Source organism: Chroicocephalus ridibundus, unplaced genomic scaffold (genome assembly GCF_963924245.1).
Source record: "Chroicocephalus ridibundus unplaced genomic scaffold, bChrRid1.1 SCAFFOLD_577, whole genome shotgun sequence".
Taxonomy (NCBI): domain Eukaryota; kingdom Metazoa; phylum Chordata; class Aves; order Charadriiformes; family Laridae; genus Chroicocephalus; species Chroicocephalus ridibundus.
In genome coordinates, this window is record NW_026961415.1 from 3642 (window position 1) to 22608 (window position 18967).

Consider the following 18967-nt stretch of genomic DNA (forward strand, 5'->3'; position numbering starts at 1 on the left):
ACACACCCCCCCCAACACTCACACCCCCCCCAAACCCACCCCCCCAACCCTCCCCCAACACAGCGTACCCTCCCCCAAGACACCACACACGACACCCCAGGGGTGGGGGGGGGCACCCAGGGGTGGGGGTGACCCCGGTTGGGAGGGGGGGCACCCGGGGCTGGAAGGGGAGATGCCTGAGGGTGGGGGCACCCGGGGGTGGGGGGTACCCAAGGCCGGGGGGGGAGGGGGATGCTCAGGGCTTGGGGGGGGGTACCCGGGGGTGGGGGGGGGACCCAGGGCTGGGGGTGAGGCGGGGGGGCTGTGGTTGGGGCAGGGTGAGCTGGGGGGGGGTCAGGGCCGTTACAAGTGGGGTTCAGGGGTGGGAGACCCCCCCGGGGCAGCTCCTGCCCCCTCCCGCGGCCACGGGACAGACGGGGTGGGGGCTGCGGGGGCTGCGGGGGCCGCATGTAATGCGTGTGATGCAGGTGCTGTGCGTGATGCATGTGCTGTGGGTGCTGCAGGAGCTGCGGGCGCTGCGGGTGATGCATGCGATGCGGGTGCTGTGGGTGCTGCGAGTGCTGCATGTAATGCGTGTGATGCGGGCGCTGCGTGCGATGTGGGTGCTGTGGGGGATGAAGGTGCTGTGGGTGCTGCATGTGATGTGGGCGCTGCGGGCGCTGCGTGTCCTGCAGGTGATGCATGTGACGCGGGTGCTGCGGGTGATGCGGGTGCTGCGGGTGATGCAGGTGCTGCTGGTGCTGCAGGAGCCACGTGTGCTGCGGGTAATGCATGTGATGTGGGTGCTGCAGGTGCTGCATGTAATGCATGTGATGCGGTCGCTGCGTGTGATGTGGGTGATGCGGGTGCTGCGGGTGCTGCAGGAGCTGTGTGTCCTGCAGGTGATGCATGTGACGCGGGTGCTGTGGGTGCTGCAAGTCCTGCAAGTGCTGTGAGTGCTGCATGTGCTGCATGCAATGCATGTGATGTGGATGCTGTGTGTGATGCGGGTGATGCGGCTGATGCGGATGCTGCTGGTGCTGCAGGGGATGCAGGTGCTGTGGGTGATGCGGGTGCTGCGGGTGCTGTGAGTGCTGCGGGTGCTGCGTGTAACGCATGTGATGCAGGTGTTGTGTGTGATGCATGTGCAGCGGGTGCTGCACGTGACGCGGGTGCTGCATGTGACACGGGCGCTGCGGGCGCTGCGGGTGCTGTGTGTGGCGTGTGTGATGCGGGTGCTGCGGGAGCTCCTGTGGGAGCAGGGTGCCCCGTCCCATGGGGGGTGTGTGGGGTGTGGGGGGTGTGTGGGGTGTGTGGGGTGCGGGTACCGCAGGGCGCCCAGGGTGCCCCGTCCCGTGGGGGGTGTGTGGGGTGTGTGGGGTGTGTGGGGTGCGGGTACCGCAGGGCGCCCAGGGTGCCGGCGCTGTCGGTGTTGCTCAGCTGCCGCCGCTTCTTCTTCCAGGAGGCCACCAGCTGGTCCGACTGCGAGACGCTGTTGAACCGCAGCTTGTAGCTCCTGCGCGGGGGGCGGCGGGGTCAGGGCTGGGGGCGGGGGGGCGGGGGGCGTGGGGGGACCACATCTGCGTCCCACCCCACCCCGTCCCCACCCCCGCCCCCCCCCAGGCGCTCACTTGGGGGGCTCAGCCTGGGAGCTGCTGGTGTAGGGCGAGGTCATCTCCATCAGCGCCTTGGAGAAGCTCTGCCGGGGGAAGACGTCACCGCACCGTCCCCGGCCTCGTCCCCTCCCCATCCCGTCTCCTTCTCCTCCATCCCCATCTCCATCTCCACGTCCATCTCCATCTCCATCTCCATCCCATCCCATCCCTGTTTTCATACCCATCCCCATCCCCATCCCCATCCCCATCCCCATCTCCATCCCCATCTCCATCCCCATCCCCATCCCCATCCCCATCTCCATCTCCATCCCCATCCCCATCCCCATCTCCATCCCCATCCCCATCCCCATCCCATCCCATCCCCATCTCCATCCCCATCCCCATCCCCATCCCCATCCCCATCTCCATCTCCATCCCCATCCCCATCCCCATCCCCATCCCCATCCCCATCCCCATCTCCATCCCCATCCCCATCCCCATCTCCATCTCCATCCCATCCCATCCCCATCCCCATCCCCATCTCCATCCCATCCCATCCCCATCTCCATCTCCATCCCCATCCCCATCTCCATCTCCATCCCCATCCCCATCCCCATCCCCATCCCCATCCCCATCTCCATCCCCATCCCCATCCCCATCCCCATCCCCATCTCCATCTCCATCCCCATCCCCATCCCCATCCCCATCCCCATCCCCATCCCCATCTCCATCCCCATCCCCATCCCCATCTCCATCTCCATCCCATCCCATCCCCATCCCCATCCCCATCTCCATCCCATCCCATCCCCATCTCCATCTCCATCCCCATCCCCATCTCCATCTCCATCCCCATCCCCATCTCCATCCCCATCCCCATCCCCATCTCCATCCCCATCTCCATCTCCATCCCCATCTCCATCTCCATCCCCATCCCCATCCCCATCCCCATCTCCATCTCCATCCCCATCTCCATCCCCATCTCCATCCCATCCCATCCCATCCCCATCCCCATCCCCATCTCCATCTCCATCCCATCCCATCCCCATCTCCATCCCCATCTCCATCTCCATCCCCATCCCCATCCCCATCTCCATCCCCATCTCCATCTCCATCTCCATCCCCATCCCCATCTCCATCCCCATCTCCATCTCCATCCCCATCCCCATCTCCATCCCCATCCCCATCCCCATCCCCATCTCCATCTCCATCCCATCCCATCCCCATCTCCATCCCCATCCCCATCTCCATCCCCATCCCCATCCCCATCCCCATCCCCATCCCCATCCCCATCTCCATCTCCATCCCCATCTCCATCCCCATCTCCATCCCATCCCATCCCATCCCATCCCAACCTCATCTCCATCCCATCTCCACCCCACCCCACCCCTCACCTCCGCGCACTCCGGGGGGTCCCCGTTCCCAAAGGTGCTGGTGACCACCAGCACCAGGGTCTCGTGCTCCAGGGCCACCACGTCGTACTCATCCATGCACAGCACCTGCGTGGGGGACACCGGGCGGTTGGGTGACAGGGGCGGGGGGAGGCGCCCGTTGCTCCCGCCCCCCATCTTCTCCCCACCTTGGGGTCGAAGGCGCGGCGGAAGAGCTGGCAGAGGTTCCAGGCGTAGGTGCGGGATTTGCCGGTCTCGGTGGCGTAGAGGATGGTGGCCTTCACCCGCCGCGCCATCACGTGGCCCATGAGCTTGGCCGAGATCTTCACGGCGCTGGGGTCACAGGGGGGGACACAGAAAGTGGGGACATCTGTGGGGCGGGTCCCCCGAGGGCGGGGGGGTGGGGGGGTGGGGGTTGGGCACCTACTTGGCCACCTCCTTGAAGGTCTTTCGCCTGGTGACGGTGGTGCCCTTGGAGACGTAGACCTTCCAGGCGTCGGGCTGTGGGGCGGGCAGGGGGTCAGCTGGGGGGCTGGGGGGTGGGGTGGCCATGGGAGCTAGGGGGTCATGGAATCTATGGGGCCATGGAGCTATGGGGTGGTGGAACCATGGGAGCTATGGGGTCATGCAATCTATGGGGCCATGGAGCTGTGGGGTGGTGGGACCATGGGAGCTATGGGGTCATGGAATCTATGGGGCCATGGGAGCTATGGGGTCATGGAGCTATGGGGCCATGGAGCTGTGGGGTGGGGTGGCCATGGAACTATGGAGCCATGCAGCTATGGGGTCATGGAATCTATGGGGCCATGGAACTATGGGGAGATGGAGCTATGGGGCTGTGGAGCTATGGGGCGGTGGGGCCATGGAATCTATGGGACCATGGAGCTATGGGGCCATAGAGCTATGGGGTGGTGGGGCCATGAAGCTATGGGGCCATGCAGCTCTGGGGTCATGGAATCCATGGGGCCATGGAGCTATGGGGCCATGGAATCTATGGGGCCACAGGGCCATGGAATCTATGGGGCCATGGAGCTATGGGGTGGTGGGACCATGGAGTTATGGGGCCATGGGGCCATGGAGCTATGGGGCCATGGAGCTATGGCGTGGTGGGGCCATGGGCCCATGGAATCTATGGTGCCATGGAGCTACAGGGCCATGGAACTATGGGGCCATGGGGCTATGGGGCCATGGAATCCATGGGGCCATGGAGCTATGGGGTGGTGGGACCATGGAGTTATGGGGCCATGGAGCTGTGGGGCCGTGGAGCTGTGGGGTGGTGGGGCCATGGGATCTATGGGGCTGTGGAGCTGTGGGGTGGTGGGCCCATGGAACTATGGGGCTATGGGGTCATGGAATCCATGGGGCCATGGAGCTGTGGGGTGGTGGGGCCGTGGGATCTATGGGGCCGCGGAGCTGTGGGGTGGTGGGGCCGTGGGATCTATGGGGCCGCGGAGCTGTGGGGTGGTGGGGCCGTGGGATCTATGGGGCCGTGGAGCTGTGGGGTGGCGGGGCCGTGGGATCTATGGGGCCGTGGAGCTGTGGGGTGGCGGGGCCATGGGATCCATGGGGCCGTGGAGCTGTGGGGTGGCGGGGCCGTGGGATCTATGGGGCCGCGGAGCTGTGGGGTGGCGGGGCCGTGGGATCTATGGGGCTGTGGAGCTGTGGGGTGGTGGGGCCGTGGGATCTATGGGGCCGCGGAGCTGTGGGGTGGCGGGGCCGTGGGATCTATGGGGCCGGGGAGCTGTGGGGTGGCGTGGCCGTGGGGCTGGCCCCACCTGGTAGCGGAAGGTGGGGCAGAGCTGGTAGTTGACCATCTCCTGGTGGAAGACGGGGGTGAGGCTGCCCGAGATGGGGGGCACGATCCAGGCCCAGTCGGCCGGGCACCCCCCCCGCGTGCGCAGCTCGTTCTCCATGTGCTTCACGAAGGACTCGGTGGCCGCGTGGTGGTCCACGATGGTCACCTTGGCCACCTGCGGGGACGGCGGGGCTGGGGGGGGGACGGACGGCAGCGCCCAGCGGTGCCGGGGTCCCCGTGGCGGGGGGGGGGGTGTCGTTGGGGGTCCCCGTGCCGGGGGGGTGCCGGGGTCCCCATGGTGGGGGGTGTCACTGGGGGTGCCCCCGGCGGGGTTGTTGTGGGGGTCCCCACAGTGGGGGGGTGTCATTGGGGGTCCCTGCGGTGGGGGGGTGCCAGGGTCCCCATGGCGGGGGGTGTTGGGGGTGGCGGTGCCGGGGGTGTGGGGGTCCCGGTGCTGGGAGTGTGGGGGTCCCTGTGCCGGGGGTGTGGGGGTCCCCATGGCGGGGGGTGTTCGGGGTGGCAGTGCCAGTGGGTGGGGGGGTCCCCATGGCGGGGGGTGTTGGGAGTCCCGTCGCAGGGGTGTGGGGGTCCCGGTGCCGGGGGGTGTTGGGGGTCCCGTCTCAGGGGTGTGGGGGTGGCGGTGCCGGGGCCGTGGGGGTCCCCATGGCGGGGGGTGTTGGGGGTCCTGATGCTGGGAGTGTGGGGGTCCCGGTGCCGGGGGGTGTGGGGGGTCCCCATGCCGGGGGGTGTGGGGGTGGTGGTGCCGGGGCCGTGGGGGTCCCCGTCGCAGGGGTGTTGGGGTCCCCATGGTGGGGGGTGTTGGGGGTCCCCGTGCTGGGGGGTGTGGGGGTCCCGTCTCAGGAGTGTGGGGGTCCCTGTGCCGGGGGGTGTTGGGGGTCCCTATGCCAGGGGTGTGGGGGTCCCGGTGCCGGGGGTTGTTGGGGGTCCCGGTGCCCGGGGGTGTTGGGGGTCCCGTCGCAGGGGTGTGGGGGTCCCGTCGCAGGGGCGTGGGGGTGCCGGTGCTGGGGGGTGTTGGGGGTCCCCGTCGCAGGGGCGTGGGGGTGCCGGTGCCGGGGGGTGTTGGGGGTCCCGTCTCAGGGGTGTTGGGGGTCCCCGTCTCAGGGGCGTGGGGGTGCCGGTACTGGGGGGTGTTGGGGGTCCCCGTCTCAGGGGTGTGGGGGTCCCGGTGCCGGGGGGTGTTGGGGGTCCCGTCTCAGGGGTGTTGGGGGTCCCCGTCTCAGGGGTGTTGGGGGTCCCATCGCAGGGGCGTGGGGGTGCCGGTGCCCGGGGCCGTGGGGGTCCCATCGCAGGGGCGTGGGGGTGCCGGTGCCGGGGGGTGTTGGGGGTCCCGGGGGTGCCCACCTGGAAGCTGTGCAGCACGGCCACGTTCACCTCCAGCGCGGCCCGGTCCTTCCAGAGGGACGTGGTGGTGCCCGTGTCCAGCCCCATGCGCCGCGCCACCTCCTGCGGGGGGGCCGCCTGGGGGTCAGCGGGGGGCGGGGGGCTTTGGGGGGTCGGGGGGGATGGGGGGCTTTGGGGGGTCAGTGGGGCGGGGGGTGTTGGGAGGTCAATGGGGCGGGGGGGGGAGGTTGGGGGTCAGTGGGGGGCGGGGGGGGGTTTGGGGGGGGTCGGTTCGGTGCAGGGGGGGGTTGGGGGGGTCGGTGGGGGATGGGGGTCTTTGGGGGGGTCAGTGGGGCTGGGGGGGGTTGGGGGGTCAGTGGGGTGCGGGGGGCTTTGGGGGTTCAGTGGGGTGCGGGGGGGGTCAGGCGGGGGTTCCCCACGGCTGGGGGGCAGGTCGGGGGGCTGGGCGAGGGGAGGTTTGGGGGTCGGTGGGGCATGGGGGGCTCAGCCGTGGGGGGGGGCTGGGGGGGATCGGTGGGGCTGGGGGGGGGGGTTTGGGGGGTGGATGGGTTGTGGGGGGGTTGGGGGTCAGTGGGGCTGGGGAGGGGTCGGCCGGGGAGGGGGGAGTTGGGGGTCGGTGGGGCTGGGGGGGGGTGGGGGGGGGCGGTGGGGTGGGGGGAGGAGTTGGGGATCAGTGGGGCTGGGGGGGTTCGGCCGGGGGGGGGGGGGGGTGTTTGGGGGGGGGTCGGTGGGGTGTGGGGGGGGGTTGTGGATCAGTGGGGCTGGGGCTGGGGGGGGTTCGGCCGGGGGGGGGGGGACTTTGGGGGGGGGTCGGTGGGGTGTGTGGGGGGGGTTGGGGGTCGTTGAGGCGGGGGGTTAGGGGGGGTCGTTGGGGGGGTTGTGGGTCAGTGGGGCCGGGGGGGTCGGTGGGGTGTGTGGGGGGGGTTGTGGATCAGTGGGGCTGGGGGGGGTTCGGCCGGGGGGGGGGGGGAGTTTGGGGGGGGGTCGGTGGGGTGTGTGTGGGGGGTTGTGGGTCGGTGGGGCTGGGGGGGGGCTTGGTGGGGTGTGTGGGGGGGGTTGTGGGTCAGTGGGGCTGGGGGGGGGTCGGTGGGGTGTGGGGGGGGGTTGTGGGTCGGTGGGGCTGGGGGGGGTCGGTGGGGTGTGTGGGGGGGGTTGGGGGTCAGTGGGGCTGGGGGGGTTTGGCCGGGGGGGGGGGGGTTTGGGGGGGGTCGGTGGGGTGTGTGTGGGGGGGGTTGGGGATCAGTGGGGCTGAGGGGGTTTAGGCCGGGGGGGGGGGGTTGTGGGTCGTTGAGGCGGGGGGTTAGGGGGGGTCGTTGGGGGGGTTGTGGGTCAGTGGGGCCGGGGGGGTCGGTGGGGTGCGTGTGGGGGGGTTGTGGGTCGGTGGGGCTGGGGGGGGTTTGGCCGGGGGGGGGGGGAGTTTGGGGGGGGGTCGGTGGGGTGTGTGTGGGGGTTGGGGGTCAGTGGGGCTGGGGGGGGGCGGTGGGGTGTGTGTGGGGGGGTTGTGGGTCGGTGGGGCTGGGGGGGGCCGGTGGGGCTGGGGGGGAGGTCGGTGGGGTGTGTGTGGGGGGTTGTGGGTCGGTGGGGCTGGGGGGGGGGTCGGTGGGGTGTGGGGGGGTTGTGGGTCGGGGGGGCTGGGGGGGGGGGGTCGGTGGGGTGTGTGTGGGGGTTGGGGGTCAGTGGGGCTGGGGGGGGGTCGGTGGGGCGTGGGGGGGGGGTTGTGGGTGGGTGGGGCTGGGGGGGGTCGGTGGGGTGTGTGGGGGGGTTGTGGGTCGGGGGGGCCGGGGGGGTCGGTGGGGCGTGGGGGGGTTGTGGGTCGGGGGGGCTCGGGGGGGCACCGGCAGCAGGTCGTAGCGCTGGGGGTCGCAGAGGTTGCGGGCGCCGATCTCGCTGCTCATGTACCAGCCGTTGAAGGGGGCGGCCGGGAACTGCAGCCCCCCGATCTCCAGCAGCATGTTGGACACGGCCGGCAGCGCGTGCCAGCGCAGCCCCAGCGCCCCGAACCACGGCAGCCTGCGTGTGGGGCAGACCCACGCCTGACCCACGGCTGGCCCACGGCTGGCCCACGGCTGGCCCACAGCTGGCCCACACGTACCCCAAAACAGCCCCATACTGCCCCAAAACAGACCCACAGGGCCCCAAAACAGCCCCACGCCAGCGCAGCCCCAGCGCCCCGAACCACGGCAGCCTGCGTGTGGGGTGCGACCCACGGCTGACCCACGGCTGGCCCACGGCTGGCCCACACGTACCCCAAAACTGCCACATACCGCCCCAAAACAGACCCACAGGGCCCCAAAACAGCCCCACGCCAGCACAGCCCCAGCGCCCCGAGCCACGGCAGCCTGCGTGTGGGGCGCGACCCACGGCTGACCCATGGCTGACCCACCCCACCCCAGCCCCACAGCAGCCCCATCCTGCCCCACAGTCGCCCCACGTGTGCCCCATACTGCCCCACAGCAGCCCCACCCCACCCCAGCCCCACAGCGGCCCCATACTGCCCCACAGCAGCCCCACATGTGCCCCATCCCACCCCACCCCAGCCCCACAGCGGCCCCATCCCACCCCACAGCCGCCCCACACGTGCCCCATCCCACCCCACCCCAGCCCCACAGCGGCCCCATCCCGCCCCACAGCCGCCCCACAGTGCCCCACAGCCGCCCCATCTCCCCGCGGCGGTTCCCCACCCCATCTGGGGGTCTGACCCCCCGGTACCCCCCGCCCCAGGCCCTGGGGGGGTGCGTGTGGGTCCCAGCCCCACTCACGTGGGGTGCTGCAGCGGCACCTCCAGGACGAGCTCGGGGGGCAGCGGGAAGAGCTCGGGGGGCTCCTCGGGGCCCTGCAGCAGCAGCGGCAGCACGTCGAAGCGGCCGCCGCCGGGGGTCCAGCCGTGCTGGATGCAGAGCTGGGGGGCAGAGGCTCAGCGCGGGGGTGGCGCGGGGGTGACATGGGGGGTGACGTGGGGGCTGCATGGGGGGCACAGCGGGTCGGGGGTGTGGGGTGACACAGGGGGTGACACGGGGGGCACGGGGGTCGGGGGGGTGACATGGGGGTGACATGGGGGGTGACGTGTAAGGTGACATGGGGGTTGCATGGGGGGCACAGGGGGTCGGGGGTGTGGGGTGACACAGGGGGTGACATGGGGGGCACGGGGGTCGGGGGGGTGACATGGGGGTGACACGGGGGGTGACATGTGGGGTGACATGGGGGTTGCATGAGGGGCACAGGGGATCCAAGGGGTGTGGGGTGACACAGGGAGATGACACGGGGGTGCCATGGGGGGCACAGGGGATCAAGGAGTGTACAGTGACACAGGGGTGACATGGGGGGTGACATGGGGGGCACAGCGGGTCGGGGGTGTGGGGTGACACAGGGGGTGACACGGGGGGCGCAGGGGTCGGGGGCGTGACATGGGGGTGACACGGGGGGTGACGTGTGGGGTGCCATGGGGGTTGCATGGGGGGCACAGGGGGTCGGGGGTGTGGGGTGGCATGGGGGGGGTGACACGGAGAGGTGACACAGGAGGTGCCATGGGGGGTGCCATGGGTTGGGGGGTGTGGGGTAGCATGGGGGGGTGACATGGGGAGGTGACACGGGGGGCACAGGGGGCCAGGGGGGCGTGGGGTGACACAAGGTGTGACACGGGGGGCACAGGGGTCGGGGGCATGACATGGGGGTGACACAGGGGTGACATGGCGGGCACAGGGGTCGGGGGGGTGACATGGGGGTGACACGGGGGGTGACGTGTGGGGTGACGTGGGGGTTGCATGGGGGGCACAAGGGATCAAGGAGTGTGGGGTGACACGGGGGCTGACATGGGGGGCACAGGGGGTCGGGGGTGTGGGGTGGCATGGGGGGGTGACACGGGGAGGTGACACTGGGGGTGACATGGGGGGCACAGGGGGTCAGGGGGGCGTGGGGTGACACAGGGGGTGACGCATGGTGTGACATGGGGGGTGACCTGGGGGGTGACATAGGGATGACGTGGGGTGGCACAGGGGGTGCCATGGGTTGGGGGGGTGACACAGAGGGTGACGTGGGGGGCACAAGGGTCACGGGGTGTGGGGTGACATGTGGGGTGACACAGGGGGTGACACGGGGGGCACAGAGGATCCCGGGGGTGTCAGGGGGTGACATGTGGGGTGACACAGGGGGTGACGTGGGGGGCACAGGGGGCCAGGGGGGTGTTGGGGGGGTGTCGCACAGGGGGTGACATGGGGGTGCCAGGTCGGGGGGTGCCGTGGGTCGGGGGGGTGACATGGGGGTGACACGGGGGGCGACGTGTGGGGTGACCCGGGGGGTGTCTCGGGGGGGTGCCGTGGGTTGGAGGGTGCCGTGGGTCGGGGGGGTGACCCGGGGGGTGTCCCATGGGGGGGTGCTGTGGGTCAGAGGGGTGACATGGGGTGACGGGGGGGTGTCCCACGAGGGGTGTCCGGGGGGGGGGGGGTGCCATGGGTCGGGGGGTGCTGTGGGTCGGTGGGGTGACATGTGGGGTGACGTGAGGTGTCCCATGGGGGGGTGCCATGGGTTGGGGGGTGCCGTGGGTCAGGGTTGGTGTCCTGCGGGGGGGTGCTGTGGGTCGGGGGGTGCCGTGGGTCGGGGGGGGGTGTCCCATGGGGGGGTGCCGTGGGTCAGGGGGTGCCGTGGGTCGGGGGGGGGTGTGTGTCCCGTGGGGGGTGCCGTGGGTCGGGGTGTGTGTCCCGTGGGGGGTGCCGTGGGCCGGGGGGTGCCGTGGGTCGGTGGGGTGACATGTGGGGTGCTGTGAGGCGTCCCATGGGGGTGTGCCATGGGTCAGGGGGTGCCGTGGGTCGGTGGGGTGATGCGAAGTGTCCCATGGGGGGTGCCGTGGGTCGGGGTGTGTGTCCCATGGGGGGTGCCGTGGGTCGGTGGGGTGTCCCGAGGGGGTGCCGTGGGTCAGGGGGTGCCGTGGATCGGGGGGGTGTCCCGTGGGGGTGCCGTGGGTCGGGGGTGCTGTGGGTCGGGGGGGTGTCCCGTGGGGGTGCCGTGGGTCGGGGGGTGCCGTGGGTCGGGGGGGTGTGTGTGTGTCCCGTGGGGGTGCCGTGGGTTGGGGGGTGCCGTGGGTCAGGGTGTGTGTCCCGTGGGGGGGTGCCATGGGTCGGGGACTGGGTGTGTGTCCCATGGGGGGGTGCCGTGGGTCGGGGGGTGCCGTGGGTCGGGGGGGGTGTGTGTCCCGTGGGGGTGCCGTGGGTCAGGGGGTGCTGTGGGTCAGGGGGGTGTGTGTGTCCCATGGGGCGTGCTGTGGGTCGGGGGTGCCGTGGGCCGGGGGGGTGTCCTGTGGGGGTGCCGTGGGTTGGGGGGTGCCGTGGGTCGGGGGGGTGTCCCGAGGGGGTGCCGTGGGTCGGGGGGTGCCGTGGGTCGGGGGGGTGTCCCATGGGGGTGTCCCGGGGGGGTGTCCCGTGGGGGTGCCGTGGGTCAGGGGGTGCCGTGGGTCGGGGGTGCCGTGGGCGGGGGGCGCGCGCACCTCGGTGATGTCGGCGTTGGCGGGGTCCCCGCGCACGGAGCCGTCGGGCTGGCGGTACCCCGCGTACCGGATCAGCTGCGGGTTCCAGATGCGGAAATCGCCGCGGCCGGGGGTCCGCGGGGGGAAGATGGTGATGGCCGACCTGGGGGGGACACGGGGAGGGGGGGGGGACACACGATGGGGACACCCCCCCGCACCCACACCCACACCCCCACGCGTGTGGGGCAGGGGGTCGCCCGCGCCGGGGGTCCGGGCCCACGCGGGGCCTCACCGGATGTTGCCGCGGTTGGTGGCGAACTGGATGTGGGAGCAGAGGAACCCGAACATCTCCCCCACGCTGGCGCAGTCCCGCGCGTCGAACACCTGGGGGGCACGGGGGGGTCCGCTCACGAAGGACCCCCCCCACACACACACACACACACACAACCCGCCCCGTGGGGCGCCCGCCTCGGGGACGTGGGGCGGGAACCGTGGGGCAGGGGTCCCCATGGGGCAGGGGTCTCCAGGAGGTGGGTCTCCCCATAGGGCAGGGAGTCCCCGTGGGGTGGGGGTCTCTGTGGGGCGGGAACTGTGGGGCAGGGGTCCCCATGGGTTGGGGGTCCCCAGGGGGTGGGTCTTCCCATAGGGCAGGGGGTCCCCATGGGGCAGAGGTCTCTGTGGGGCGGGAACCATGGGGCAGGGGTCCCCATGGCTTGGGGGTCTCTGTGAGGCAGGAACCATAGGGCACAGGTCCCCATGGGGCGGGGGTCTCTGTGGGGCAGGGGTCCCCACGGGTTGGGGGTCCCTGTGGAATGGGTCTCCCCATGTGATGGGTCTCCCCGTGGGGCAGGGGGCCTCCCCGTGGGGCAGGGGGCCTCCCCATGGGTTAGGGGTCCCTGTGGGTTGGGGGTCCCTGTGGGGCAGGTGGTCTCCCCATGCAGTGGGTCTCCCCATGGGCCGGGTGTCCCTATGGATTGGGTGTCCCCATGGGTCGGGTGTCCCCGTGGGTCGGGTGTCCCCATGGGTCAGGGGTCCCTGTGGGGCTGGGAGTCCCCATGGGTTGGGTGCCCCCGTGGGTCAGGTTTCCCCATGGGTCAGGGGTCCCCATGGGTCGTGGGTCCCCGTGGGTCAGGTTTCCCCGTGGGTCGGGTGCCCCCGTGGGTCGGGTTCCCCTGTGGGTCAGGTTTCCCCGTGGGTCAGGTTTCCCCATGGGTCAGGGGTCCCCATGGGCCGGGTGTCCCCGTGGGTGGGGTGTCCCCGTGGGTCGGGGGTCCCCGTGGGTCAGGTTTCCCCATGGGTCAGGGGTCCCCATGGGTGGGGTGTCCCCGTGGGTCGGGGGTCCCTGTGGGTCAGGTTTCCCCGTGGGTGGGGTGCCCCCGTGGGTCGGGGTCGCCGTGGGTCAGGTTTCCCCATGGGTCAGGGGTCCCCATGGGTGGGGTGTCCCCGTGGGTCGGGGGTTGCTGTGGGTCAGGTTTCCCCGTGGGTGGGGTGCCCCCGTGGGTCGGGGTTGCTGTGGGTCAGGTTTCCCCGTGGGTGGGGTGCCCCCGTGGGTCGGGGTCGCCGTGGGGCCGCCCCCCACCTGCAGCTTGTTCCACTGGATGCGCCCCACGCAGCGCGCGGCGTTGCGCCAGGCCTGTTTGGCGCCGAAGGCCAGCTCGGGGCCCAGCAGCCGGTAGGTGCCGGTGGCGGCGATGGCGGCCTCCACCTCCCGCAGCCGCTGGGCGTGCGCCGGCGAGTTCTCCCTGCGGCACCCGCGTCACCCCCGCGCCCCACACACGGCCCCCCGCGGACGTGGGGCGCCGTGGGGCAGGGCGGCGATGGGGGGTGTCTTGGGAAGGGACGGGGATGTGGGGTGCTATGGGGCAGGGATGGGGATGTGGAGCGCCATGAGACAGGGACAGGGATGTGGGGCGCCGTGGGGCAGGGGCAGGGACGTGGGGCGCCGTGGGGCAGGGCGGCGATGGGGGGTGTCTTGGGAAGGGACGGGGATGTGGGGTGCTATGGGGCAGGGATGGGGATGTGGGGTGCTATGGGGCAGGGATGGGGATGTGGAGCACTATGGGGCAGGGGCAGGGCAGGGATGGGGGGTGTCTTGGGAAGGGACAGGGATGTGGGGCACCATGGGGCAGGGGCAGGGACGTGGGGCACCATGGGGCAGCGATGGGGATGTGGAGCACCATGGGGCAGGGATGAGGATGTGGGGCACTATGGGGCAGGGATGGGGATGTGGGGCACTGTGGGGCAGGGATGGGGATGTGGGGTGCTATGGGGCAGGGATGGGGATGTGGGGCACTGTGGGGCAGGGGCAGGGATGTGGGGCGCCATGGGGCAGGGACGGGGATGGGGCTATGGGGTACTTTGGGCCAGGGTTGGGGATGTGGGGTGCCCCACAGCAGGGACGGGCATTTGGGGTGCTCTGGGGCAGGGTGTGGGGCGCCATGGGTCAGTGCTGTGGCTGTGGGGGTGCCGTGGGTGGCTATGGGGCAGTGATGGGGCGGCGGGTGGTGGTGGGGCTGTGATGGGGCAGCTATGGGGCGGCCATGGGGTGGCGATGGGATGGCCATGGGGTAGCCATGGGGCGGCCATGGGGTGGCGATGGGCTGGCCATGGGGCAGCTATGGGGCGGCTATGGGGTGGCTATGGGGTGGCAACGGGGTGGCTATGGAATGGCCATGGGGCAGTTATGGGGCAGCCATGGGGTGGCTATGGGGTGGCTATGGGGTGGCCATGGGGCAGTTATGGGGTGGCTATGGGGTGGCAATGGGGCAGTTATGGGGCGGCTATGGGGTGGTGATGGGGTAGCCATGGGGCGGCTATGGGGTGGCTATGGGGCGGCTATGGGGTGACCATGTGGTGGTGATGGGGTGGCCATGGGGCAGTTATGGGGTGGCCATGGGGCAGTCAAGGGGTGGCAATGGGGCGCCTATGGGGTGGCTATGGGTTGGCTATGTGGCAGTTATGGGGCGGCTATGGGGCAGTGATGGGGAGGCCATGGGGCAGTTATGGGGTGGCCATGGGGTGGCCATGGGGTGGCCATGGGGCAGTCATGGGGTGGCGATGGGGCGGCTATGGGGTGGCTATGGGTTGGCTATGCGGCAGTTATGGGGCGGCTATGGGGAGGTGATGGGGTGGCCATGGGGCAGTTATGGGGCAGTCATGGGGTGGCCATGGGGTGGGCATGGGGCAGTTATGGGGTGGCTATGGGGCAGTTATGGGGCAGTCACGGGGTGGCCATGGGGTGGCTATGGGTTGGCTATGCGGCAGTTATGGGGTGGCTATGGGGCGGTGATGGGGTGGCCATGGGGCAGTGATGGGGAGGCCATGGGGCAGTCATGGGGTGGCGATGGGGCGGCTATGGGGTGGCCATGGGTTGGCTATGCGGCAGTTATGGGGTGGCTATGGGGCGGTGATGGGGTGGCCATGGGGCAGTTATGGGGCGGCTATGGGGAGGTGATGGGGTGGCCATGGGGCAGTTATGGGGCGGCTATGGGGAGGTGATGGGGTGGCCATGGGGCAGGCACGGGGTGGCCGTGGGGCGCCGTGGGGCTGACCGTCGCAGGGAGCGGTGGTACTGGGTGATGAAGTCCCGCGCCAGCGCCAGCAGCTCCTGGGGGGGCCGGGGGCCCTCGGGGGGGGGCAGCGGCCGCGGCAGCACCAGGGAGCCCAGGCAGCGGCGCCCCGAGCACGGGCCCTCCTGGGGACACGGCGTCACCCACGGACACGCGGCACGGACACGCGACACGCGGACACACGGACACACGGACACACGGACGGACACACGGACGGACACGCGGACACACGGACACACGGACACACGGACGGACACATGGACAGACACACGGACACACGGACACACGGACACACGGAGCCACGGACGGACACGCGGACGGAGACACAGACACACGGACACACGGAGCCACGGAGCCACGGACACACAGATGGACACACAGACACACGGACACATGGAGCCACAAACACACGGACGGACACATGGACACACGGACACACGGACGGACCCATGGACGGACACACGGAGACACGGACACACGGATGGACACACAGACGGACACACGGACACACGGAGACACGGACACACGGACACACGGACGGACACACAGACGGACACACGGAGACACAGAGACACGGACACACGGACACACGGACGGATCCACAGACACACGGACACACAGACGGACACACGGACACACGGAGCCACGGAGCCACAGACGGACACACGGACAGACCCACGGACGGACCCACGGACAGACACACGGACACACGGAGCCACAGACAGACACACAGACACAGACACACGGAGCCACGGATGGACCCACAGATGGACACACGGACACACGGAGCCACAGACGGACACATGGACACACGGACACACAGACGGACCCACGGACACACAGACACATGGACAGACCCATGGACACACGGACGGACCCACAGACACACGGACACACGGACAGACCCCCAGCCCCAGCCCCACATCCGCACGCCCTGCGCCCCCCATCCCGCACCCCCACGTCCTTCACCCGCCCCCAACCCCTGCACCCCCAGCCCCACATCTCTGCACACCCCCCCGTGCCCCCCAGCCCCACACCCCCCAGCCCCACAGCCCCAGCCCTACATCTCTGCCCCACACCCTTTGCCCCCCCCGTGCCCCCCAGCCCCACATCCCCAGCCCCACATCTCTCCCCCCCGTGCCCCCCAGCCCCAAACCCTTTGCCCCCCCCTCCGTGCCTCCCAACCCCATATCTCTCTCCCCCCGTGCCCCCCAGCCCCATCTCCCGCCCCACACCCCCAGCCCCACACCCGCGGCCCCCCATCTCCCGCCCCACACTCCCCAGACCCCCATCTCTCCCCTCCCGTGCCCCACAGCCCCATCTCCCGCCCCACACCCCCAGCCCCACACTCCCCAGACCCCCATCTCCCCCCAACACCCCCAGCCCTACACCCCCAGCCCCACACCCCCAGCCCCATCTCCCGCCCCACACCCCCAGCCCCACACTCCCCAGTCCCACACTCCCCAGCCCCCCATCTCTCCCAACCCCCACGCGCCCCAGCCCCACACTCCCCAGCCCCCCATCTCCCGCCCCACACCCCCAGCCCCACACCCCCAGCCCCATCTCCCCCCAACACCCCCAGCCCCACACCCCCAGCCCCCCATCTCTCCCCTCCCGTGCCCCCCAGCCCCCCATCTCCCGCCCCACACCCCCAGCCCCACAGTCCCCAGCCCCACACTCCCCAGCCCCCCATCTCCCGCCCCACACCCCGCCCCACACCCCCAGCTCCACACCCGCGGCCCCCCATCTCCCGCCCCACACCCCCGGCCCCACACCCCCCCCCCTCCCGTGCCCCACACCCCCAGCCCCACACCCGCGGCCCCACACCCCCCCCCTCCCGTGCCCCACACCCCGCCCCACACCCCCAGCCGCACCGGCAGCCCCTCGGCGCAGAGCGTGTCGTAGCCGATGCTCCCCGTCTGCCAGTTCTTCAGCCGCGCGAACCGGGGGGGCTCCGCCGGGCGGGGGGGGGGCGCGGGGCTGGGGGGGACACGGCCATGAGCCCCCCCCCCCCCCCCCCCGGCCCCCCCCTTCCCCACTCGGTGGGACCCCGGGACCCCCTGGGGACAGAGACACCCCCCCACCCCCCCCCGGGGGGCGCTGGGGAAAATGGGGGGCACTGGGGGGGCGGGGGGGGGACGCACTGGGATCGGGGGGGGGACGACACTGGGGGGCACTGGGATCGGTGGGGCTGAGCTGTGGGGCCAGGATGGGGGCTGTGGGGCTGAGCTGTGGGGCTGCGGGTCTGGGCTGTGGGGCTATGATGGAGGATGTGGGGCTGAGCTGTGGGGCTGGGCTGTGGGGCTGGGATGGAGCTGTAGGGCTGATCTGTGGGGGGGGCTGTGGGGCTGAGCTGTGGGGCTGGGCTGTGGGGCTGATCTGTGGGTCCGAGCTGTGGGGCCAAGCTGTGGGGCTATGATGGAGGATGTGGGGCTGAGCTGTGGGGCCGATCTGTGGGGCCGAGCTGTGGGGCTATGATGGAGGATGTGGGTCTGATCTGTGGGGCCGAGCTGTGGGGCAGAGCTGTGGGGCTATGATGGAGGATGTGGGGCTGAGCTGTGGGGCCGAGCTGTGGGGCAGAGCTGTGGGGCTATGATGGAGGATGTGGGGCTGAGCTGCGGGGCTGTGGGGCTGATCTGTGGGGCCGGGCTGTGGGGCTATGATGGAGGATGTGGGGCTGATCTGTGGGGCAGAGCTGTGGGGCCGAGCTGTGGGGCTATGATGGAGGATGTGGGGCTGATCTGTGGGGCTGATCTGTGGGGCAGAGCTGTGGGGCCGAGCTGTGGGGCGTTCCTGGCCCCGCGCGGGTGAACAATGGCCGTGAGTCACCGCGGGCTCTGGGCCACCGCGGGCCGAGCCCCCCCCGGCCCCGTCTGTCCCCGGCCCCCCCGGGCTGGGGGTCCCCCCACGCCCTGCCCCACAGAGCCCCACAGAGCCCCACGTGGCCCCACACATCCCTGTATAACCCCGTATGGCCCCACACATCCCGCCCGCCCCGGCACACCCCGGGAGGTCCTGGCACGTCCCGTGGGGCTGGCGGCGCCGCAGTGGGGCTGCCGGGGTGTGCCGTGGGGCAGGTGACGCTGTGGGGCAGGGGGTGCCGTGGGGCAGAGCGTGCTGTGGGGCAGGGGACGCTGTGGGGCAGGAGATGCTGTGGAGAAGGGCATGCCGTGGGGCAGGGAAAGCTGTGGGGCAGGGCATGCTGTGGGGCAGGGGGTGCCGTGGGGCAGAGCGTGCTGTGGGGCAAGGCATGCTGTGGGGCAGGGGGTGCCGTGGGGCAGAGCGTGCCATGGGGCAGGGGGTGCCGTGGGGCTGCCCAGGCTGCGCCGCCTCCTGCCGCCGTGGGGCCGCGTCTCCGGGGGTCCCCGCGGGCCGCCGTGGGGCCGGGCAGGGGGTCCCCGAGCCGGGGGTCCCCGTCGAGGCGCCGGGGGGTGACGGGGCCCCTCCGCCCCCCCCCCATTCCTGCCCCCCGTCCCCCCCGTCCGTGGCGTCCCCCCGTCCCCGTCCCCGTCCCGCCGTGGGTCCCGCGCGCCCCACACGCACCCGAGGGCCTCGGCGCCGTCCTCGCCGTGGGGCTGGCGGGAGCAGAGGCCGCAGGAGCGCGCGGCCGCGGGCAGCGCCGAGGGCAGGTTCCCCATGGCCGACCCCGGCGGCGCCGGCGCTTCCTCGGCCCCGACCCCCACGGGAAGTGCCGCGGCCCCCGCCCCGCGCACAATGGCACCCGGCGCCCACACCCTCGCCGTCACCGACACCGTCACCGGCACCGTCACACCGGCACCGACACCGTCACCGACACCGTCACTGCCACCAACACCGTCACACCG

At 71.4% G+C, this 18967-nt stretch overlaps 1 protein-coding gene across 1 annotated transcript; it reads right to left on the reverse strand.

The window, feature by feature from the left end:
- Window positions 1-225: 225 nt before the first annotated feature.
- LOC134509400 (nitric oxide synthase 3-like) lies at window positions 226-18967 on the reverse strand. Its single transcript, XM_063321911.1, has 15 exons — window positions 18687-18967; window positions 17018-17123; window positions 15126-15268; window positions 13154-13316; window positions 11867-11958; window positions 11596-11737; window positions 8879-9018; window positions 7955-8129; window positions 6120-6221; window positions 4738-4932; window positions 3390-3463; window positions 3151-3295; window positions 2966-3070; window positions 1611-1678; window positions 226-1495 (listed from the first exon to the last, which is right to left on the reverse strand). The coding sequence occupies exons 1-15, from the start codon at window positions 18779-18781 to the stop codon at window positions 343-345; spliced, it is 2898 nt and encodes a 965-aa protein (XP_063177981.1). The 5' UTR covers window positions 18782-18967; the 3' UTR covers window positions 226-342.

Coding starts and splice junctions, on each gene's coding strand:
- LOC134509400 (XM_063321911.1), bottom strand. CDS start 18,781: ATGGGGAACCTGCCCTCGGCGCTGCCCGCGGCCGCGCGCTCCTGCGGC. Junction 6,222..7,954: donor AGCGCTACGACCTGCTGCCG/GTGCCCCCCCGA, acceptor GCCCCCCCGCAG/GAGGTGGCGCGGCGCATGGG. Junction 3,071..3,150: donor GCCGCGCCTTCGACCCCAAG/GTGGGGAGAAGA, acceptor TCCCCCACGCAG/GTGCTGTGCATGGATGAGTA.